The sequence below is a fragment of the Tiliqua scincoides genome, chromosome 2 (assembly GCF_035046505.1).
Source record: "Tiliqua scincoides isolate rTilSci1 chromosome 2, rTilSci1.hap2, whole genome shotgun sequence".
Taxonomy (NCBI): Eukaryota; Metazoa; Chordata; class Lepidosauria; order Squamata; family Scincidae; genus Tiliqua; species Tiliqua scincoides.
In genome coordinates this window covers 22702527-22727245 of record NC_089822.1, presented here as the reverse complement: position 1 = coordinate 22727245, position 24719 = coordinate 22702527, and the positions used below count along the sequence as shown (strand labels likewise).

The 24719-nt window shown below is 46.3% G+C and overlaps 1 protein-coding gene and 1 pseudogene across 1 annotated transcript in view; both read left to right on the top strand.

Annotated features, from left to right (window-relative positions):
• The first annotated feature begins 1533 nt into the window (after positions 1–1533).
• On the top strand, positions 1534–2100 carry LOC136642112 (tropomyosin alpha-3 chain pseudogene; annotated as a pseudogene).
• Positions 2101–8353: 6253 nt separating this feature from the next.
• SLC38A9 (solute carrier family 38 member 9) overlaps positions 8354–24719 on the top strand; it is a 68520-nt gene continuing 52154 nt past the window's right edge. Inside the window, exons 1-3 of the mRNA XM_066614562.1 lie at positions 8354–8414; positions 10219–10344; positions 24452–24584. Of these exons, the coding sequence (XP_066470659.1) occupies positions 10241–10344; positions 24452–24584 (237 nt within the window). The 5' untranslated portion in view covers positions 8354–8414; positions 10219–10240. The remainder of the gene's footprint in view (positions 8415–10218; positions 10345–24451; positions 24585–24719) is intronic.

Sequence of the window (24719 nt, the reverse complement as noted above, 5' to 3'; positions counted from 1 at the left end):
GGGTTAGGACAGACAAAAGAAAATATTTCTTTACTCAGCGTGTGGTCGGTCTGTGGAACTCCTTGCCACAGGATGTGGTGCTGGCGTCTAGCCTAGACGCCTTTAAAAGGGGATTGGACGAGTTTCTGGAGGAAAAATCCATTATGGGGTACAAGCCATGATGTGTATGCGCAACCTCCTGATTTTAGGAATGGGTTAAGTCAGAATGCCAGATGTAGGGGAGGGCACCAGGATGAGGTCTCTTGTTATCTGGTGTGCTCCCTGGGGCATTTGGTGGGCCGCTGTGAGATACAGGAAGCTGGACTAGATGGGCCTATGGCCTGATCCAGTGGGGCTGTTCTTATGTTCTTAGGTATTTCTCCCCAAAGGGCACCCAAATTCAACCAGTGAAATATTTTAGTTCTACCCCTAAAAAAAGTTCAATTTCTGCCTATTAACTCTGCCAACAACAGTATTACAAGCCTAGGGATAAAGTAGGTGGTATACTTAATGTTAGAACTTAAGTTTTAACATTAAATATACCACCTACTTTATCCCTAGGCTTGTAATACTGTTGTTGGCAGACTCACTCTCACAAAGGCATCCTAGAATCATGATAATTAGGCAAAAGCTTTAACACCTAAGAGAGGCTATATGGAAAAAGGATTTGTGTTGTAATCATCACAAGACAGCTGTTGACAATGGATTGCAAAAGAAATGTTGCAATCCTAGTATTTTTCACTGAAGAAATGACATGGCACTCTGGAGAATTGCTGACAGATCTGACTTTCTCCTAATTACAAAAATAATATGACAAAAACCATAGTTAGTAGCCTAAACTCTAGTTGCATACATAGGCCCTGCCTAGAGCATTACGTATGAAAACAGGAGAAAAGATAGTGATGTTTACTCAGAAGTAAAACACTGCATTCAATGGAAGTTACTCTTAGGTAGGTATGAATTCAGGTCAGTTTTATGTATAATTTAGGTCAATATCTTTTCCTCCTGGCTGGGCTCCTGTGCCTTTAATAGCCACAGGGCAAGGGGGGGGGAATCCAAAGGTAAGCTGCCTTTAAGTTTTTACTGCTGTTGGACAGTGAACCCCTGTCCAAACAATATATTTTAGACAACAGTAGGGCATTTCACTTCTATCTATAATTTTATAGTAGGTTTAATTTTCAAATGTATTTCCTAGTGTTTTTTTTCCACTCTACTCTCATACCTCATTAGCAATCATTAGGTGCAATGTTTGGAATGTACAAATTTGCTTTTTCAGCTCTTAAATCTGAAGTGTATACTAGAGTATCTATTTTTAGTGCAGTCAAGTGTAAACTCAGCTGAATAGCTATTAGTCAAACTACTATAAGCTGTATGACCTGCTGTACAATTCAAACTTGAAAACAAAAATATCTTCATCATGGCATGATAGTTTAGAAAAGTGAAATTTTAAAAATAATGGTTTATTTCTGTGATTTAAAGACTAACTGTTCAATGCTATACACATTTACTCAGAAGCAAATCCCAATGGTCCATGGGCCTTATTCTCAGGTATGCATGAATGGATTGCACCTGAACCACCATATCCAGCTGGTAGAGGAGGAGCTAGATCGGGCCCAGGAGCGCCTTGCCACAGCTCTGCAGAAGCTGGAGGAAGGCCATCGAGAACCGAGCCCTGAAAGACGAGAAGATGGAACTTCAGGAGATCCAGCTGAAGGAGGCCAAGCACATCGCTGAGGAGGCCGACAGGAAGTACAAGGAGGTTGTCCGGAAACTGGTCATCATCGAGGGGGACCTGGAGCGTACCAAGGAGAGGGCTGAGCTGGCTGAATCCCATGCCCGGGGAGCTGGACGAGCAGATCTGGTTGATGGACCAAAACTTAAAGTTCCTTGCTCAGGTTGAAGAAAAGTACTCTCAAAAAGAGGACAAGTATGAAGAGGAGATCAAGATCTTGACTGACAAACTTAAGGAGGCTGAAACCTGTGCTGAGTTTGCAGAGATCAGTAGCCAAACTGGAGAAGACCATCGATGGCTTGGAAGATAAGCTGAAATGCACCAAAGAGGAGCACCTCTGTACACAACGGATGTTGGACCAGACCCTCTTAGACCTGAAAGACATGTAAAAGGATCACTCGCCCTACAGCCAACCTTGTGCGTGCCTCCCTCTGCCCTGCCTCTGTGTTGGAGCCTGCTTGCTCTGTCTTAAAAGTTGACCTCTAACCCTGGTGAGGGGGGGAGCGGGAGGCAGGGAAGCATCAAAGGTTAACCTTTTTCCTTCACTTTTGTTGCCAACATAACCAAAAGCTGCTGCTCCTCTGTCAGTCCACCTCCTCACCCCTTGTCAAGGGGTCACCCCTTGTCATCTCATCTCAAAATGAGATGGCAGGCTTTCCAGGCTGGGCCAGCAAACACTGAGGGAAAACATGCCCACATAACTTGTATTTTTGGGGTGACGTAACTGAGATGTACACATTTTTGTACATCTCCGAGCAGCGTGGAGCAGCTCCAAGCTGCTCTGTTCTCCTCAGACTTGCATCACCTTCTGAGGTGATCTTCACCAATCTTCTACACATTTTTGTAGTAATTCTGTGGGGCGACTGGCCCTGTGTGAACATTGCATTCTTTAAAACCATAGGCTGGAAGGATTGCAATTAAATCCCATTCCCCCCCCCCCCCCATGCTTACTGTCAAGCTTCTGGGACAGCTTGATCTCTCTTCTAACCCCTCCTCCCCATTTTTATTTGGCAAGGGGTTTGGGGCCCCCTTGTCAACTTTGGCTTGGGAATTTTGCCTCCGGCAACAGTGTGGGATTTGGGGCATAGCTGTATTGAAAAGATCAAGTTTTTTTTTAAAGATCCACTTTCCCTAATGCACTTCTTAACCAGCTTCTTGGGCTAGCTCTCTCTCTCTCTCTCTCTCTCTCTCTCTCTCTCCTGGTTGCTAATAAGAACAGGGAGTTCTCTGGTCTGTCCCAGGGCAACCATCTTCCCACCCCTCATGCTGTTCCTAGTAGCTTCTGCTTAGTGTGTGTGTGTACACAGGGTACAGGATCTCCTAGAGCTCTAGCAAAGGCAATTGTGTAGAAGTGGAAATTTCAGCAGGTGCAGCTTGTCATCTCATGGATGACAAGCTGTACTTGCTGAATTCCCTCCTCTACACAATTGCTAAAGGTCCAGGAGCCCTAAAGTTGAAAGGTTGGCCACCCCTGCTGTAGCAACCACATTGTGGATATCTCAACCAAGAGAACCTCCATCTGGATGCAAACTCAGTTTGTTAGCCCTCATTCAAGGGGATGAGCTGGATTAGCCTGGCCTGAAACCAGAGTGAATGGGGTCCAGCCTATTTATACATGGATTTTTTATACACTGATTTGACTCAACAGGAATGGCCACTCAAAATGAGAAGAAATGTGCTGGAGACACATTAAAGTATCCCTTTAAAATCAGTTTAAAAAACTGAACAGTCCTTTAACAATAGTCTTGTTAATGGGGGGGGGGGCAGCTGGCTGACAATCCATCAATCCTTCTCTCTCCAGTGGACGTGAAAGAAAGGTGATCCCTTTGCATTGGTGAAGGGAGGGGCTGAGTGAAGCACTTGGAGGACTACTGATTGATGGATTGTCTTCTTAATGACTCTTATCTTAGAGTCAAAAGGTCAGCAAGGCTGTTTTTAAATCACTGAAGGAAAGAGACTTTTAAAAAATTGATTTGCTACAGTGTGTTTTTCCGACATCCACATGAGTGCTTGGAACAGAACTCACTCGAATAATGAGGCTCAACCTGTAATCCACTTCATCCAAGACCCTCTGGAGTTGAAATGCCATCACCCACTTGATCAATCTTGCCCAGAAATGGGAGGTTTGAGACTAGCCAGTAATTATCCAACATTAAAAACAAATAGCAACAGGAAAAAAAGATCCTGAAACTATACCAACTGGCGGTATTGGAGTTTGATATACAAGGGGCTGCAGAACAACTTATAGCTTACCCTGGCCTGTAGGTCACCAACCTACAAATGATTGACAACAGGGTCTGCCACATCTTTTGGAGCAATGTATTCCATAGGGCAGGAGCCACCACAGAGAGCTCTCTGTTGTGGGTCACCACCAACCACACCATACCTTATGGGAAGCAGAACCCATAAGAGTCTAACAGCCCAATCCTATGCATGTCTACTCAGAAGTGAGTCCCATTAGAGTCAATGGGGCTTACTTTCACGAAAGTGTGGATAGGATTGGGCTGTAAGAGTCTAAGATCTTACAATATAGGCCAGGCTCATGTAACGTAACAGCCCAATACAAACTAACAGCTGAGCCGGCACAGGCTCCTTGCACCCACTCTCAAGTGTTGCAATTGTGCCGTAAGGCATGCTGGCATAGCGGTCCACATAAGAACATAACATAAGAACATAAGAACATAAGAACAGCCCCACTGGATCAGGCCATAGGCCCATCTAGTCCAGCTTCCTGTATCTCACAGCGGCCCACCAAATGCCCCAGGGAGCACACCAGATAACAAGAGACCTCATCCTGGTGCCCTCCCCTACATCTGGCATTCTGACTTAACCCATTCCTAAAATCAGGAGGTTGTGCATACACATCATGGCTTGTACCCCATAATGGATTTTTCCTCCAGAAACTCGTCCAATCCCCTTTTAAAGGCGTCTAGGCTAGACGCCAGCACCACATCATGTGGCAAGGAGTTCCACAGACTGACCACGCGCTGAGTAAAGAAATATTTTCTTTTGTCTGTCCTAACCCGCCCAACACTCAATTTTAGTGGATGTCCCCTGGTTCTGGTATTATGTGAGAGTGTAAAGAGCATCTCCCTATCCACTCTGTCCATCCCCTGCATAATTTTGTATGTCTCAATCATGTCCCCCCTCAAGCGTCTCTTTTCTAGGCTGAAGAGGCCCAAACGCCGTAGCCTTTCCTCATAAGGAAGGTGCCCCAGCCCCGTAATCAGCTTAGTCGCTCTCTTTTGCACCTTTTCCATTTCCACTATGTCTTTTTTGAGATGCGGCGACCAGAACTGGACACAATACTCCAGGTGTGGCCTTACCATCGATTTGTACAACGGCATTATAATATTAGCCGTTTTGTTCTCAATACCCTTCCTAATGATCCCAAGCATAGAATTGGCCTTCTTCACTGCCGCCGCACATTGGGTCGACACTTTCATCGACCTGTCCACCACCTCATCGACCTGTCCACCACCATCAGCTTGCCAGGGCTGGATTTAGCCACTGGTGGTTGGAGGGTTTAAGAGCCCAATCCTATCCAACTTTAACATGTATCCAACTTTAACATGTAACATTTCCATACCTTGAGGAAGCTCCAGTGACTGCCCCTCCACTGCAGGATGCAGTGTACACCCCACTGGCACAACTGCACCAGCACTAGAAAATTGGGTAGGATTGGACCCTAAACCATTTCTGCCCAACATTGCACATACACAACAGTCCAAATGTGTATTCTTGTGGGCCAGGCAAAAATGGGTTAAGGTTGTGCCAGGTAGCACAGGAGGTGGGAAAGGGTGGCAGGAGGGAGTTCCAGGGCAGGGGGGCATTTTGGCAGCAGAGGACAGAAAGGGAGGTGGATTGGGTCCAGGGCGGATTGACAGCCGCAGTGCATGCCATATCCTAATCCCCATTCCCGGTCTGAGTACCCCCATAGGGCAGCCTGGGGCTCTACATGGGGTTAGGAGAAAAATATCCCCTTATGCCATGGTGACTTCCGGCCTGTTCCTGACCTGCTTTGGATACAGCACAGACCACTGCAGCCTGGTTGTAGCAGTATAGGTTAGGATCGCACCCACAGTCATACAGCACCTTAAAGGATAACAAATTTTCATTGCAACCCTGTTGCACAAGAATAAATCCCACTGAATTCATCAGGACTTACTTCTGAATAGACAATCATTGTATCGTTGTTCTATTGTTATTGTATATGTTTCCAGGATCTGAAATGTACTTAGGGCCGAATTCTATCCAGCTTTCCAGTGCTAACGTAGCCATGCCAACGGGGTGTGCGCTGCATACTGTGGTGTGGGGGCAGTCACAGAGGTCTTCTCAAGGTAAGGGAATGTTTATTTCCTTACCTCGGGGCTGCATTGTGGCTGCATCAGTGTTAGAAAGTTGGATAGGATTGGGTCCTTAATCAGTTAAGGCAGTGATTGCCAACCTTTTCCATCTCATGGCATGCTGACAAGGCACTAAAATGGTCAAGGCACACCATCAGGTTTTTGACAATTGACAAGGTACACCATGCTGCCAGTGGGGACTCACATCTCCCATTGGCCCTATTAATAAATGACTTTCCCCCAAATTCCTGTGGCACACCTGTGGACCACTCGCGGCACACCAGTGTGCTATGGCACAGTGGTTGAAAATGGCTGAGTTAAGGGCACAAGCCTAACCAGGTCTACTCAGAAGTAAGTCCTATTTTGTTCAATGGAGCTTACTCTCAGGAAAGTATGGTTAGGATTGCAGCCTGAGGGCGCAATCCTAAACCCTATTTCAGTGCTCTCCAGGACTGACATAAGGGCAATGCAGCTCTGAGGTAAGGGAACAAACATTCCCTTACTTTGAGCAGGCCTCCGTGAGTGACACCCAGCTGCAGGATGCAGCACATGTCCCATTGGCACTACTATGCCAGTGCTGGAAAACACTGACATAAGGGGTTAGGATTGAGCCCTAAATTTCTCAAACTGTAGGTTGGGACCCACTAGGTGTGTCACAAATCAATTTCAGGTGGGTCACATATCATGTAGCTCAGCCGCCATTTAAAATACAGTGCTGAAAATAGGGTACAGAGTTGCTGGGCAGGGCAGGCACCTGGTGGAAGAAGGGCATGGTGCTTTGCCCTGAATAGGTGGGAAGATGGGACCCTGGTGGGAGAAGGGCATGGTGCTTTGCCCTGAATAGGTGGGAAGATGGGACCCTGGTGGGAGAAGGGCATGGTGCTTTGCCCTGAATAGGTGGGAAGATGGGACACTGGAAAGGGGGAGGCTATGTGATTGGAGAAGGATCCAAATCTGCATTCTGTTTTGACTTCTAAACTGGAATGTGGGGCTTCCTCCCAGGGCAGTGAGGAAGGGACTGCAGCCTCAGAGCCCAGCCTGTGCGTGTCCACTTAGAAGCCAGTCCCAGGACAGTCAGTGGGGCTTCCTCCCAGGAAAGTGAGGATGGGACTGCAGCCTCAGAGCCCAGCCTGTGCCTGTCCACTCAGAAGCCAGTCCCAGGACAGTCAGTGGGGCTTCCTCCCAGGGCAGTGAGGACAGGACTGCAGCTTCAGAGCCCAGCCTGCGCCTGTCCACTCAGAAGCCAGTCCCAGGACAGTCAGTGGGGCTTCCTCCCAGGGCAGTGAGGACAGGACTGCAGCCTCAGAGCCCAGCCTGCGCCTGTCCACTCAGAAGCCAGTCCCAGGACAGTCAGTGGGGCTTCCTCCCAGGGCAGTGAGGATGGGACTGCAGCCTCAGAGCCCAGCCTGTGCCTGTCCACTCAGAAGCCAGTCCCAGGACAGTCAGTGGGGCTTCCTCCCAGGGCAGTGAGGACAGGACTGCAGCTTCAGAGCCCAGCCTGCGCCTGTCCACTCAGAAGCCAGTCCCAGGACAGTCAGTGGGGCTTCCTCCCAGGGCAGTGAGGACAGGACTGCAGCTTCAGAGCCCAGCCTGTGCCTGTCCACTCAGAAGCCAGTCCCAGGACAGTCAGTGGGGCTTCCTCCCAGGGCAGTGAGGACGGGACTGCAGCCTCAGAGCCCAGCCTGTGCCTGTCCACTTAGAAGCCAGTCCCAGGACAGTCAGTGGGGCTTCCTCCCAGGGCAGTGAGGACGGGACTGCAGCCTCAGAGCCCAGCCTGTGCCTGTTCATTCAGAAGCCAGTCCCAGGACAGTCAGTGGGGCTTCCTCCCAGGGCAGTGAGGACAGGACTGCAGCTTCAGAGCCCAGCCTGTGCCTGTCCACTCAGAAGCCAGTCCCAGGACAGTCAGTGGGGCTTCCTCCCAGGGCAGTGAGGACGGGACTGCAGCCTCAGAGCCCAGCCTGTGCCTGTCCACTTAGAAGCCAGTCCCAGGACAGTCAGTGGGGCTTCCTCCCAGGGCAGTGAGGACGGGACTGCAGCCTCAGAGCCCAGCCTGTGCCTGTTCATTCAGAAGCCAGTCCCAGGACAGTCAGTGGGGTTTCTCTCAGGGAAGCCTGGCTGGAACCGCGTCCTCAGCCACCGTCCATCCCTGGAGCGCCGAAACGAGCGCAGGCCCGGCGTGGGAGCGCGACTTCCACCCCCTCTGAGGGCAGGACCAGCTGTATGCGGAAGCGCCGCCGCTCTAGCTGACGAGGCCTCTGCGGTGCAGCCAGGCTTTGCACTGGGAGGCTGGAGAACAAGCCCGCCTTCGGAGCGGAAGCACCCGGCGGCGGCAGCAGTAGCAACAGCAGAGCGAGGCGGTGAGTGGTGCGCGCTGAGGGCAGCCTCGGTCGGTCTTCCTGGCTGCGGGCGTGGGGCTGATGGACCTGCCAGGCGTCGCCTGCCTGCCTGGCAGGGGGAGCAGCTGAAGCGCGGTGCTCAGAGTGGCTTGGAAGCGCTGGCCGGGCTGGGCTGAGCTGGGCCTCCAGTGGGGAGCGGCAGCGCCTCCGTTTAGTGGGACTTCCTTCTGAGGACACAAGTGTGGTTGGCCATGGTGGAGGCCCTGTGGGACTCACACACACAACACACACACTCCGTCTCTCTCACACACTGTGTGTATTTGTATAATGACTTATGTATTCCTTGGGCATCATAAAGGGAAATAAACTATAGGGATAAAGGGAACTGTGTAGGAAATGGGGTCCTTGGAATTTTCAGGGAACTGTAGGAACAAAAGGTATTATAAAGCGTATTTGTATAATTATAATTTAATTATATTCTCTCTCTCTCTCTCTCTCTCTCTCTCTCTCACACACACACACACACACACACACACACACACACACACACACACACGAACATTCAGTCCAATCTAGTGCCTTTTATGTGTAAACAAACACTCCCTGCCACACACTAGCTGGCTGCACAGGCTACTGGAGATAGGATTGTCTCTTCTTTGCATTAAGAACCTCTCAGTTGTGTAAACCAACACTCTGCTGCAGCTATGGGAGACAGGATTGCCTCATTCAGAGCATCTTTACTGTGCTTTGACCACCCTCATATATGCAGTCTGTCATTAAGCAGCACACACCTATACACACACACACACACACACGTGTGTGTGAGAGAGCGAGCATGTATGTATGTATGTATGTATGTATGTATGTATGTATGTATGTATGAATGCCCTTCATATATTCCTAAAGGTATTATAAAGGAATAAAGAACTATAGGAATAAACTGTATTAGAAATAATTATCTATCAGTGTGTATATGTATATATATATAGGCTGCAATTCTATCAATACTTTCCTGGGAGTAAACCCCATTGACTATAATGGGACACACACACACTGGTGCTGAAATTCTCTCACACAATTGTCCAGGAACTCTGAAGTTGAAAGTTTACCCACCCTTGAACTATAGGAATAAAGGATAAAGGAAACTATAAGCAAAGGAGCACTAACCATCAAGATGGTAATTTATAGTCTTTTAACTGGAAAAAACTAGAGTCTCTTTTTCCCTCTTCTTCCTTGAATTTCCCTGGTAGAAATGAATTTCTATGATCTGGGGGTAGTCACAATGATTTTTAAAAAGTAGTATGCAGGTATCTTGTTGTCTTGTGTGCTTCCTGAGGCACCTGGTGGGCTACTGTGAGATACAGGAAACTGGACTAGATGGGCCTTTGGCCAAATCCAGTGGGGCTCTTCTTATGTTCTTAAATGTTGTTGACCAGTATTTATCAACCGCCTTAGATGGTCTTTGGGGAGAAAGGTGAGATAAAGTAATTATTCTATAAGTTATTATCAATAAGTAATAATAAATTATTATAAAATAAATAATACCTTAGACATATTTTTCTGCCTGGAATTTAGTAATCTTAGTTGCACTCCATATTTTGCAAAAATCAAAACCATGTCAGTCTTTTCAGGATGTATGATCAAGAAAAATGCATTATTTTGCCAGAAATTTGTCACTGATTGGAGGGTTTTAAAAAACGGAGTATTTTCTTTTCATTCCATCTTAAATATTTGCTTTCATCAAAATGTTGCAATTTTGATGAAATATAATGATGACCACTGTTTGTTTTAACTTTAAACGATGTGAAATAATCTTCTACAATAGGAGGAAAAAGCATTTTTCGGATATGGATGAAGATGCTAAACCTCTCCTCATCCCTGTTGGTGGCGATGAAGTTGGTGCCGGAGTTCTCAACATTCAATTTGACCCAGAAGACTTTAAGTGCAAAAGGTGAGAAGAAATACTTTGATAATGAAAGTGAATAGTATAGGTGTTGCTCTGCATTTCTGATCTGTTTTCATAGTAGATAGTATTTCCTAGTTTGATTTTTATTTCATTTAATTTTCCATGTTTAAAAGACCACTTACCTAAAATACTGGCATTCATAGAATGGCAGAATAAGCTGTGTATCTGTTGTATTTGCTGAATCCATTAAAAGTGTAGGATGATTCACTGTGTGAAGCATATCTTGCCATAGTCCTTTATAATCCAGGTGGGTTGCTGATGTAGGACAGAACTAGCATTGATCTGGACAAGCCTAGGCCAAGGGGCCCTGTGTTCCAAACCTAATCTGGAGAGCCACGATAAGGTGGTAGACAGCCAGGATGGTGTAGTGGTTCTGGTGTTGGACTGAAAACACAATCCTATGCATGTCTTCTCAGAAGGAAGTCTCATTGATTTCATTGGGATTTACTTCCAGGTACGTGTGTATAGGATTGCAGACTTGCAGCCCAATCCTATCTACACTTTCCTGGAAGTAAGCCCCATTGACTCCAATGGGACTTACTTCTGAGAAGACATGCATAGGATTGGGCTGTTAGACCTGGAAGATCCAGGTTCAAATGTCCTCTCAGCCATGAAGTTTCCTGGGTGACAGTCACTATCTCTTAGTCTCATAGGGTTGTTGTGAGGAATAAAAGAGGGAATGAACCATGTACATCACCCAGTGGCGTAGGTAAGGCATCTCACATCCTGGGAGATGCCTTAAAAATGGGAAGCTTTTTACACTCCCCATAACATACACTCCCAAATTTTAACATCCCCCCCATATGACATCTTAGAGGCCTGTGAAAGACCGGGTTTTTGGCACAAACCAGAATTGCTTTTTGGAAGCCTCCAGGAGGCCTTATGAGGCCCTGGGAGGCTGCTAAACTTGTTGTGCAGGCATTAAAGGCACAGGTGCAAAGTCAGAAAACTGAGTAGCCCTTCTGAAAATACAGGTGAGGCTTTGGTATCTGCAGGGAATCTGTTCTTGGAACCCCCATGGGTACCAAAAACCATGAATAATCAAATCTGTGGCCCCTTAAGCCCTCCAAAGGTGAGCCCTCCGCATTGAGTCAGATCAATCCGCATTGAGCCAGATTTTGGATCCGCTGATATAGAGGCCCTACCTGTATATATTGTTTGAATCTGTGATGCAGTAGGTCGTTAAATATTAAGATGGCTAATTCATTATGATGATAAAGTAAGTGGTGCATGCACATAGGCAGAAGAAGTGTTAAGGTTTAGACATACGTTTGTCAAGGACAGGAAAGAGGACCTTTTCAGTGGTGTCACAACTCTGTTCCAGAACTCTGGAATAGTCTCACAATGGAGGTTCCTTTGGCTCCTCTTTGTCTGCTTTCAACTGTGCTTTTTGATTGTCTTGTGCCTGTAAGTGCCATTGTTTTTTAGTCTGTGCCTGTGATGATAATCTTTTAGTGTGCTATCTGCTGATGTGGTCCTTTATGATGCGGGCATCCACTGCAGTTTGTTACTTTGTTTAATTGGTTGCAATATTTATTTTTATCTGTAAGCTGCCTATAAGGCCATGAAGTGGCCTTATACTGAGTCAGACAACTGGTATTTCTAGCTCAGTATTATCTCATGATAGTGTGATTAGCAATGGCTCCCTAGTGGGGGAGGGCTTTCCCATCACCTTCTCACCCCAGAACTGGCTTTGAAAACTGTTTTTCTGCAGTTGTGTATCATCTGTGCAGCCAAGAATGAAAACAAGAAGTATTACTATAGTTCATGTCTGCTCTTTGAAATGCAAAATCAAGAGCAGCATATCCTGCCAACATTTGCAGAATAGTATCAGTGGCCTCTGCCCTGATGTGTCCCCTGAGCTGGAAGCATGTAATGCTTAGCAGGTCAGGTGACTGAGAGCCATTATCATCCTAGATTAGCATTTTTCAATGCTGCTCCCCCAATGTACCACTTGCCGCCACGCTGTTCTTGGAGGTATCACTGGAAGTAACTGGCGATTACATCATCACAAGTTACTTCCAGATTTGGAAACTGCAATGGGAGCTTCCAAGGTCAGTAAGAAGCTCAGGGTGGGCGGGCAGGCAGATGGGGTGAGCTTTTCCTTGCACTTGAAAACTGCACACTAGAGCACTGCCTGCCAGCTTGAGCTTCCTATTGCCTATTGGAAACTCCTGTGGAGGTCTCACTGCTGGGTGGCAGGTGCTGTGCTTACCACCCAACACTGCCCGGTGTATCGCTGGTGGTATGTGTACCACTGGTTGAGAACTTATGTCCTAGATGATTTTAGGAAGACCTCCCAGGTTACAGCTTCCCATGGATGACTTTCCATCCTTCCCATGGATGACCATGACCTATTGACCTACAATTTGAAGTAGAGTATTTTTGGGTGTAAAGCTTTTCACTATCCCCCTTCACTTTTTAAATGTTTGCACCACAATTAAAGTTCCAAAAACACATATGCATTTTTATACACATGTTCCAGAGTATTCAGGTCTTATTTTTCTTTAGATAAATTCAAAAGGATGGGAATTGAACCGGGGTGCAAAGCATGTGCTCTACCATTGAATTATGATCCTTTCCTTCAGATATGACTCCTATCCCTTCTCCAACACCAGGGTTCAAGCTACCTGTCTTCACTTGGCAAATGATAGCTCCAGCCATTAATCAATTCAGCTATTTGGGAAGTGACTGCATGTATTAGTGGGATGTATTAGTGGGACTTTTGACTTGCAGCTTAGTTCTAGAACATGTGGGGGAAAAGTGGGTGTGTTTCTGAGCATGTGCTGAATGTATTCCTCTAACCCAGCGGTTTTCAACCCACCGCAAGGCTGCCTCAGGTGTGCCACAGGACCAGAGCAGACAGGCAGCAGCTGCTCATGGCTGCTTCACACCTCCTGCTGTCTCTTGCTCCTGAGCAAGATGAAGGCTGCAACCTGATCCTCATTTACCTGGGAGTAAGCCCCGTTGGCTATTATGGGGCTTACTTCTGAGTAGACATGCCTAGGCTTGGGCATTGAGGCGCTTGTTGCCTGCCCCACCTGCTGATTGGGCAGCCAGAGAAGCCTGGAGGAGGTCCAAGCAGAGTGAATGAGAAGAGGGAACCAGGAGCAGGCAAGTAGGTAGGAAGTGAACGAGTCTTCTGAGGCCACCAGGCAACAAATTGGCTGGCTCAAAGGGTCCTTCTAAGTCCCTTTTCCTTGCCACAGTTTGCCTGCAACTCTCCAAAGCAACCCTCCATGCCTTGCCTTTGCCATTTAGAGGAAGGGCGTTGGGCCACAATCACTTCCAGTGATACCTCCAAGAACAGCATGGCGGCAAGTGGTACATTGGGGGAGCAGCATTGAAAAATGCTAATCTAGGATGATAATGGCTCTCAGTCACCTGATCTGCTAAGCATTACATGCTTCCAGCTCAGGGGACACATCAGGGCAGAGGCCACTGATACTATTCTGCAAATGTTGGCAGGATATGCTGCTCTTGATTTTGCAATTCAAAGAGCAGACATGAACTATAGTAATACTTCTTGTTTTCATTCTTGGCTGCACAAATGATACACAACTGCAGAAAAACTGCAGTTTTCAAAGCCAGTTCTGGGGTGAGAAGGTGATGGGAAAGCCCTCCCCCACCAGGGAGCCATTGCTAACCACACTTACCTGGGAGTGAGCCCCATTGATTATAGTGGGGTTTACTTCCGAGTAGACATGCCTAGGATTGGGCTTTTGGTCTCAGTCTTTTTTCTTAAATACAGGAGCAAGCAATTGGCACTTCTCTTCTCCCCACCCCACTCCTTCCCACAGGCACACCTCCCCATCTCATAATTGCAGTTAGCACCAATCTTACTGTCCCTCCCTTCGCTCATCCCCACCTTCCAAAGGTCCAGAATCACTTGTGTCACATTCTCTCTCTCCCCCCCCCACTCCATTGGAATCCTGCAGTTGTTTCAATCATGTCTCTTCATTGCCCCTCACCCCACGTCTCTCTACTATGTGCTCAATCTCTTTGCCAACACTTTCTGGCATAACACTTTAAGAACAACATTTTTCCTCCTTTCCAGAATCACATGTACTTTCCTCTCCAAGCTTCTTGTGAGTTTCTTTGTCATGTAATGATTTAATTGTATTAATTATATTAATTAAAAATTAATCGTAATGTAGTGATTTAATGTAAGTAAAAAACTGGTTGTGTGCCTTGACAATTTTAGTGCCTTGTCAGTGTGCCGTGAGCTGAAAAAGGTTGAAAATGGCTGCTCTAACCACTTTTTAATCACAGTCTACCCTGACCTAAAGCCCAAGCCTGTGCATGTTTACTCAGAAGTAAATCTCATTATACTGAATTGCGTTTACTCCCAGGAGTAAACTGGGATAGGATTGCAACCCTCAGGATCCAATCCTATGCAGTTTTCCTATGCCAGTGTAGCCGTGCCAATGGGGCATGCACTGTGTTCTGTGGTGGCGGGACAGTCACAGAGTCCTCCTCAAGGTAAAGGAACATTTATTCCTTTACCTTGGGGCTGCATTACAGCAGCACTGGTGCTGGAAAGTTGGATAGGATTGGATGCTCAGGATTGGATGTGTTCTGCTGACATCTTATTATGTTTGCTCAAACCTTTTAGGTGAGAGGGTATGATCTACTAGCAGTTTTAAGTTTCTTCTCTTAGACATGTACTACTAATCATTTTGCTTTTGATAAAATCATTCCAGCTTCACTATCCGGCACCACTATTTCTCCTATTTCTACATCAGCATAGGAGAAAAAGTGTTATTATTATCTACACAGAGAAGCTACTTTCTGAAAGGCAATGAAGATATTATGGAGATAAGACTTGGAAGAATATTGCGTTGACTGACAAAAAGTGGGTCCACGCATGCATCTTACTTGATGGCAAAACTGTCTAAAGCAGCCATCATAGATAAAATACCATCATTAAGTCTTAACATCACACTTCAGCAGAGATTAATCAAGTTATGCATGTCTGAATCAACTATAAAAGCAGCCAAATGTATGTGTGTGAGGGAATTATGACTAAAGAGATACCAATTTTTAGTAGAAATGTGACTTTGAAAAACGCTCAGGCATCGTGGGACCCAGCTGGTGTCATTTGGGAATGGCTGTTTGTGTATGCTTAAAGCAGGGGTGCCCAAACCCCGGCCCTGGGGCCACATGCGGCCCTCGAGGCCTCTCAGTGAGGCCCTCAGGGAGCCCCCCCCGTCTCCAATGAGCCTCTGGCCCTCCAGAAATTTGTTGCAGCCCGCAGTGGCCTGACGCATCTGCTCTCAGTGTGAAGGCAACTGTTTGACCTTTTTGCGTGAGCTGTGGGATGAGGGCTTCCTCCACTGCTTGCTGTTTCATGTCTGTGATGCAGTAGTGGCAGCAAAGGAAAGGCCAGCCTTGCTTTGTGCAAGGCCTTTTATAGGCCTTGAGTTATTGCAAGACCATTCATTCATATAAGTTCATCTTTAATATATTCATTTATGTAAACTTATGTAAATTTATTCAAATTTTAAATGTAAATTAATTCTTTCTTTCCCCGGTCCCTGACACAGTGTCAGAGAGATGATGTGGCCCTCCTGCCAAAAACTTTGGACACCCCTGGCTTAAAGTGAGGGAGACTTTGCAATAAATAAGTATGAAGTCTTAAGGTGACTGTGGTGCAAAGCTGTGAGGGACTCAGTTAGAGAAGTTTTGTTATTATTAAGAATGCATACAGGTGGGTCTGCTGTATCCACGGATTTGGGATCCATGAATTTCAGTATCCACTGGTCTCTGAACCTGTGGGTTGGACCCACATTGACCCTCTGGAGGCGAGGGGAGCTGTACTTCCCTCACCTCCAGAGGGTGTTCTGAGGGCCGGGGAGGCAGCATGCGGTCATCAGAATGCAATCTAAGGCCTCTAGGAGGCCTTAGAAGGAAACTTCTGTTTTTTGTTTTTGTTGAAAAACTGAAAGTGATGTTTTAAGGTCTTAAAAGGCCTCAGGAGGGCTGGGGAAGGCTTCCCTGAATTATAAGGGCCCTGAAACTCATGGATTTCATTATCAATGGGTTTCCTTATCTGTGGGGGGTGGGGTCCTGGAACAGAACTCCCATGGATAATGCGGGTGGCCCTATATACCATTTTTGAACAAAAAATAGTTCATAACATTTTACAGAGAAAATCAGATACAGACAGTTCTCATTATCAGACAGTTCTCATAAGCTTTTAATTGTTGACAGGCTGGCTGGCGTTCTTGCTTTTATATGAAAATTCACGGAGTTTGTTTGTTTTTAGATTTTTTAATTATTGTAAATTGTTTTTAATGATTGTTTTTAATGTTGTATTTTTTTTAAAGTGTTGTAAGCCGCCTTGTGTGCTCGTTGGGCAAAAAGGCGGGGTATAAATTAATAAAATAATAATAATTATCTGCTAGGGTTAGATCAGCCATTTTCAACCTTTTTCAGCTCACCACATACTGACAAGGGACTAATATTGTCAAGGCACACTAGTAGTTTTTAATTACATTATTATGTTACAATTAATTTAATTAATATTTAAAATTATTAAATATTAAATTTAATTAATAATATAACTAATACATTGAGGGCACAATCCTAACCAGGTCTACTCAGAAATAAGTCCTATTTTGTTCAATGGTGCTTACTCTCAGGAAAGTGTGGTTAGGTTTTTAGCCTTAGATCATTACATGACAATTGAAGAAATTCACAAGCTTGGAGAGGGAAGTATATGTGGTTTCTGGACTTACGTGATCACATTGTTATCAATTGTTATGCTCTGATATGCCAGGAAGTGGCAAAGAGAGGTGAAACTGAGCACGTACTGGAGAAATGTGGGGCGAAGAGCAGTGAGAAGATGTGGCTGAAACAAGTGCAGGATTCACTGGGGTGGGAGGGGAGAGAGAGAGAGAATGCCAGGCAACTGATTCTGGACTTTGGAAGGTGGGGAAGAGGGAGGGGAGGGGCAGGCAGAGAGAGGTTAACTGCAGTTACGATGGGGGGATGTGTGTGCAGGAGGTGAGGCGGAGAAGAAAAAAGCATCACTTGCCTGCTCATGTATTCAATGAAAGAGTGCGACCAAGCCTCTGTACATCTACTCAGAAGTAAGCCCCATTATAGTCAATGGGGCTTAGGTAAGTGACGATAGGATTGTGACCCAGCACTCTTACTGTCAAAGCCAAAGCCTTGCCACTGGAGGCAATGCAGGGAGGATCACTTTGGGGCATTGCAGGTAAGGAAAAGGGTCTCTTAAGGAACCTTTTCCAGCCAGCTGCTTCTGGCTGCGTACCTGCTTCCCACGTTCCGGCTCACTGCCCGCTCTCACTCCCTCCACACTCCCACTGCCGGCAGCTCTTCTAGGCTTCTCTGGCTGCCTTGCTGGCTGTCCAGTCAGCACTTGGGGCAGGCACCAGCAACAGCAGGCGCTTCGTGGGCTGCCACTTTTTCTCCTGCTGCCATGCGAGGCTCCGAGCGGCCGCTTTTCCTGTGCGCGCAGCTGCTGCTATTGCCTGACTCCTTGGCCCCACGCACACCCGAGACAGCCTCACACCTGTATGCCGTGGCACAGCGGTTGAAAACTGCTGAGTTAGATTCCTGGAAACACAAGTGGACAGCGAATTTACAGCAGATAATGAACCATTGATCCCATTCACAGATAGTGGTTTCACATATATAGAGAACTGACTGTAACTAAATGGCTCTACATATTATAGGTGGATAATTCTACATATTACTTCTGAAACAAGATGTAATATGTGCTTTACTATTCAAACACTAACACTGATCCCTTTGCTTCCTTCAATTTGAGCCCTTGGAGTATACAATTTGTGGTTCTAGAGGGTAGGTTTATTGGTATTTGGTCAGCCAAAGAGACACCGAAGCATGCATGCTGTGGTTGCAATACTGTATAATGCAGATCACGCTGTTGGGAGCTAGGCTGGTTCCACACAATGAGTAACACAGAGTAAGTGAGACTATACATCTTTAATTTGACCAACTAATCAATAAGGGTATGGAAAGCCAACCTTTGTACTCTTGTGGGGAGGCTGTTATTCAACTTGCCTAAGCTGTTGACAGTTGCCTATAGCTCTTGTGTCTTTAACATGGCTTGATGTACACAACTCTGCAGATACTGTTTTTTACAGCATAGAGATAAACATTATTATTTATTTATTAAAGTTCTATAATAACATCTCATGCTCTTATTAAATGTACCACTGGTAAAATGTTAGCAACCTTCTTTCCAGTCCTTTATCCAGTGAGAGTCCCTGTCAGAGATGACCCAAAAGAGTTTTTAGTGCTTGAGGCAGAAAATTTGAATGGCACTCTGTGGGCTAATTAAAAATATAATGTATGAACTGACTCTCTTTGTTGTCCTGTAATGTTACTCTGCTGCCTGTGGAAGTCTGATCTTGCCCACAAGCAAGAAGAGAAAAGGCTCACATTTTAAAGACTTTTGTCTGTCACTGAAATACAGTTTTTATTCTTTTCTACAGCTTTAGACACTTGATTTAACTCTTGGATTTTTGCTGATGATTTCACACCCAGCTACACATCTCCACTCCATGCCATTTAGTACTGGGGAAGCTGTTGAAGTACTGAACTGCTGTCTGGAATCACTAGGGAAGCTGTTGAAGTACTGAACTGCTGTCTGGAATCACTAATGGGTTGTAAGAGGGCAAACAAGCTGAAATTAAATCCAAACAAGACAGAGGTACTAGTTAGGGAGTCTGACTACAGTCTGTGTAATGATAAACCTGGTGTAGATCAGGTTGCACTCCTCAGATTTGTAGTTTGGGGGTGCTTCAAAAACCAGTTTTGCTTTTGGGTGTCCAGATGTGACCTGGTGCACCATTGCTCAGCTTAGATAGTACGTTGGCTGTGTCCTCTCTTGAATCAGTCAGACCTGTTTATTGTTACACATACTCCAGTTACATCAAGTTTGGACCACTGTACAGTAATGTGCTTTCTGTGGGGCTACCTGAAGACTACTTGGAGACTTTAATTAGTGCAGAATTTGGCTGTGCAGGTTTTGTTGAGAGCCAAACTATTTGACCATTTCAGTCCTTTATTGTACCAGTTTTACTGGTTGCTAGTTTGGTTCCAAGTACAATTCAAGAAGCTGGTTATTATCTTTACAGGTCGTGCCTCCTACTTATGGATTTGGGACCTACAGGTTTAACTAACTGTGGGTTCCGAATCATGGATTTGGACAGACCTGGATCCTCCAAATGCAACTGGAGCTGTGCTTCGGTTGTGTCCAGAGGGCCTTCTGAGGGCTGGTGAAGCCATGTGCTTCCTTTCTTTGGAGGGCCTGAAGCGCCAAGACCCACGGATTTGATTATCCATGGGTTTTGGCATCTGTAGGGGTTCCAGGAACAGAACCCCCAGAGATCCCAAGGCATGACTGAAATGTCTTAAATGGCTTAGGACCAAGATACCAAGGGATCACCTTCTCTCGCCCTACAGAGCAGTTCATAAGAACATAAGAACATAAGAACAGCCCCACTGGATCAGGCCATAGGCCCATCTAGTCCAGCTTCCTGTATCTCACAGCGGCCCACCAAATGCCCCAGGGAGCACACCAGATAACAAGAGACCTCATCCTGGTGCTCTCCCCTACATCTGGCATTCTGACTTAACCCATTCCTAAAATCAGGAGGTTGCGCATACACATCATGGCTTGTACCCCATAATGGATTTTTCCTCCAGAAACTCGTCCAATCCCCTTTTAAAGGCGTCTAGGCTAGATGCCAGCACCACATCCTGTGGCAAGGAGTTCCACAGACCGACCACACGCTGAGTAAAGAAATATTTTCTTTTGTCTGTCCTAATCCGCCCAACACTCAATTTGAGTGGATGTCCCCTGGTTCTGGTATTATGTGAGATTGTAAAGAGCATCTCCCTATCCACTCTGTCCATCCCCTGCATAATTTTGTATGTCTCAATCATGTCCCCCCTCAAGCGTCTCTTTTCTAGGCTGAAGAGGCCCAAACGCCGTAGCCTTTCCTCATAAGGAAGGTGCCCCAGCCCCGTAATCATCTTAGTCGCTCTCTTTTGCACCTTTTCCATTTCCACTATGTCTTTTTTGAGATGCGGCGACCAGAACTGGACACAATACTCCAGGTGTGGCCTTACCATCGATTTGTACAACGGCATTATAATACTAACCGTTTTGTTCTCAATACCCTTCCTAATGATCCCAAGCATAGAATTGGCCTTCTTCACTGCCACCGCACATTGGGTCGACACTTTCATTGACCTGTCCACCACCACCCCAAGATCTCTCTCCTGATCTGTCACAGACAGCTCAGAACCCATCAGCCTATATCTAAAGTTTTGATTTTTTGCCCCAATGTGCATGACTTTACACTTACTGACATTGAAGCGCATCTGCCATTTTGCTGCCCATTCTGCCAGTCTGGAGAGATCCTTCTGGAGCTCCTCACAATCACTTCTGGTCTTTACCACTCGGAAAAGTTTGGTGTCGTCTGCAAACTTAGCCACTTCATTGCTCAACCCTGTCTCCAGGTCATTTATGAAGAGGTTGAAAAGCACCGGTCCCAGGACAGATCCTTGGGGCACACCGCTTTTCACCTCTCTCCATTGTGAAAATTGCCCATTGACACCCACTCTCTGCTTCCTGGCCTCCAACCAGTTCTCAATCCACGAGAGGACCTGTCCTCTAATTCCCTGACTGTGGAGTTTTTTCAGTAGCCTTTGGTGAGGGACCGTGTCAGACGCCTTCTGAAAGTCCAGATATATAATGTCCACGGGTTCTCCCGCATCCACATGCCTGTTGACCTTTTCAAAGAATTCTATAAGGTTTGTGAGGCAAGACTTACCCTTACAGAAGCCATGCTGACTCTCCCTCAGCAAGGCCTGTTCGTCTATGTGTTTTGAGATCCTATCTTTGATGAGGCATTCCACCATCTTACCCGGTATGGATGTTAGGCTGACCGGCCTATAGTTTCCCGGGTCCCCCCTCTTTCCCTTTTTAAAAATAGGCGTGACATTTGCTATCCTCCAATCTTCTGGCACCGTGGCCGTTTTGAGGGACAAGTTGCATACCTTAGTCAAGAGATCTGCAACTTCATTCTTCAATTCCTTAATAACCCTTGGGTGTATGCCATCAGGGCCCGGTGACTTATTGATCTTTAATTTATCAATGAGGTCTGAAACATCTTCTCTTTTAACCTCTATCTGACTTAACTCCTCGGTTAGGAGGGGCCGTTCGGGTAGCGGTATCTGCCCGAGGTCTTCTGCCGTGAAGACAGATGCAAAGAACTTATTTAATTTCTCTGCCATCTCTAAGTCTCCTTTTATCTCCCCTTTCCCTCCCTCACCATCCAGAGGGCCAACCGCTTCTCTGGCGGGTTTCCTGCTTCTAACATATTTGAAGAAGCTTTTATTATTCCCCTTAATGTTGCTGGCCATGCGTTCCTCATAGTCTCGCTTGGCCTCCCCTATCACCTTCTTACATTTCTTTTGCCACAGTTTATGTTCCTTTTTATTCTCCTCATTAGGGCAAGACTTCCATTTACGGAAGGAAGCTTCCTTGCCCTTCACAGCCTCTCTAACTTGGCTGGTTAGCCATGCGGGCACCCTCCTGGATTTAGTGGAACCCTTCTTTCTTTGCGGTATACACCTCTGCTGGGCCTCTATTACTGTTGTTTTAAGCAGCCTCCATGCATTCTGGAGAGACTGGACTCTTTTTACCCTCCCTTTCAACCTCCTTCTAACCAGCCTCCTCATTTGAGGGAAGTCCGCCCGTCGGAAGTCAAGGGTTTTTGTTAGAGATTTGCCTGGTGTTCTTCCCCCAACATGCACGTCAAAACGGATCGCAGCATGATCACTGTTCCCCAATGGCTCAGTAACGTTTACATCTCTAACCAGGTCTTGCGTACCGCACAAAATTAAATCCAGAGTCACCTGTCCTCTGGTGGGCTCCGTGACTAGCTGATCTAAGCCACAGTCATTCAGCACGTCAAGAAATACGGTTTCCTTATCGTGACCAGAACACAAATTGACCCAGTCAATATGAGGATAATTGAAGTCCCCCATGATTACAACCCTGTCCTTCCTTGTCACCTCCCTGATCTGTTTCCTCATTTCAAGGTCCCCATCAGATTTCTGGTCTGGAGGACGATAGCACGCCCCCAGTATTACATCGCTACACAAGCCTGGTAATTTAACCCACAGAGATTCTACGGTGGAGTCGGACCCACCTTCAATCTCTACTTTGCTGGATTCTATCCCTTCCTTAACATAAAGGGCCACCCCACCTCCAACACGCCCCTGCCTGTCCCTCCTGTAGAGTTTATAGCCCGGGATTGCGGTATCCCACTGATTCTCCGCATTCCACCAGGTTTCCGTTATGCCCACTATGTCAATATTTTCCCTTGTCACCAGACATTCCAGTTCTCCCACCTTTGCTCATAGACTTCGGGCATTCGCATAAAAGCATTTATACATGGAATGCCCCAGGATGGGCTGCTTATTCGCTCCTTTATCCCCGCATCCTCTCATTGTGCCAAACCGTCTATCACATCCCATCTCCCTACCTTTCCCAATTTCTTCTCCTACCCTGCCTTTGTCTTGTTGTTCTCTAACCTCCCCATCCTCATCCCATAGGGATGAGGAGTCCCGAACCGGATGCCCCTCGGCTCCTGTCGGCCTTCCCCCAGGGATCAGTTTAAAAGCTGCTCTGCCACCTTTTTAATGTTATCCCCTGAGGTCCTCAGAAGAGTTCCTTCTGTGGGTTCTGCTGCAAGTGGAAACATGGTTTTCAATGACCTGGAAGAGGGCCTTCTCTGTGATGGCCCATATGCAGAACCCAGCTATTAGAGATCCGACTGGTTCCCTCTCTGCCTGTTTTTGGAGGTGGCTAAAACATTTTTCTTTCATTTTTAGTGGTTGGTTTTTTGTTTGGAGAATAACTGTTCTGTGCTGTCTTGATGTTTTACTGAAATTTTTAATCCTGGCTAATTTTATACTGCTGTTATGTTTTGATTGTGCTGTTATTTTTGTTGATTGTTTTTAATTATCAGTACATGTACATTGTTGTTTTTTAACCACTGGCTGTTGGCTGTCCTTGATGCAGGGGAAGGTAAGGATATAAATATTTTAAAACATTTCTTCTATTTTTAATAAACAATATTACAGGTATTTTCAATTGTGATGCCAAGGATGTGAACTCTCTGCTCTGAAAGCTAATTTCTCTTCCCTTCCCTGTTGGCATTGAGATGCCAGAATGATACACTTTTGATCTGGTATCCTTTTAGTATGGTTGACTGAAATATTGTTCTGGATATCTTCTGATAAGTACTGTATTTTTCATCTTGTGTTGCGATTTGATAATATTTTATTGTTTTTAACCTGGATTTTGGAAGTTCCTGTGGGGATCCTTTGATGGGCCATATTTTAATAAATGAAGATTAATAACTGTCAGGGGTCGAGCCCTTGTCCGACCCCCGCCTTACCTGGCTGTGGCCCAGGGACAGAACCGCCTGGCCACAGAGCCACTGCCACCTCGCCAGCTGACCAGGCGAAACGCAGGGCAGCTGGGTGGGAGAGACAGTCATCCCAGAGCTCACCTGACTGGAGCAATAAGCAGGGCAGGATCCCCATTAACCACCAGAGAGGAGGGAAGCAGGCTAGGGTCTGGGCCCCTTTAAGCCTAGAGGGAGGAAGAGGAGGAGCCGAGGGTGTGGCTGGGGAGGATAAAAGCAGGGAAGCCTGTGATGACAGGCAGTTCTGGAGAGGGAAGGCAGGAGGCTGGAGCTGGAACCCCTGCCTGAAGACCCCCCAGGCCCTGCCTCCAGGAAGGAGACAAGGGTGTAGTGAACCCCCTCCCCCTGACTTGGTCTGAGGCTCCCCCTGCAGGGAATCCCAGGGAGGTGGAGACACCCACCCAGGGGATTCCAAGACACCAACGAGCCAACCCTCGGCATCCCTCTGGGTGACCCCCAGAGACCCCCTTCATGGGGCACCCCTCACAATAACATTCCCGAAAGCCTAAATTTTATTTATCACATCATTAAAATCTCCTGGTTGTCTTCTTTTAATTTTGGCTTAAGGGGTGTTTTCTTTTCTCTTTTAGGCCATTCCATATTGAACCCAGAAATATTGTTAGTGATCCTGACAATCTGCAGAGAGCTACAAATGAAGCTTCAGCAATGAATAAGCGAATTCATTACTACAGCAGACTCACATCACCTTCAGATAGGGCATTGGTAAGGAAAAAGATGGACTTCTGTAGAACACCAGATAAGTAGACTGATGTTCATGTTGGCCTCTTTTGCATTATTCACATGGCAGTGCTCTGTCAGGTCAGCTTTTGAGTAAGGTTATGAGAACTACTTGCTCCT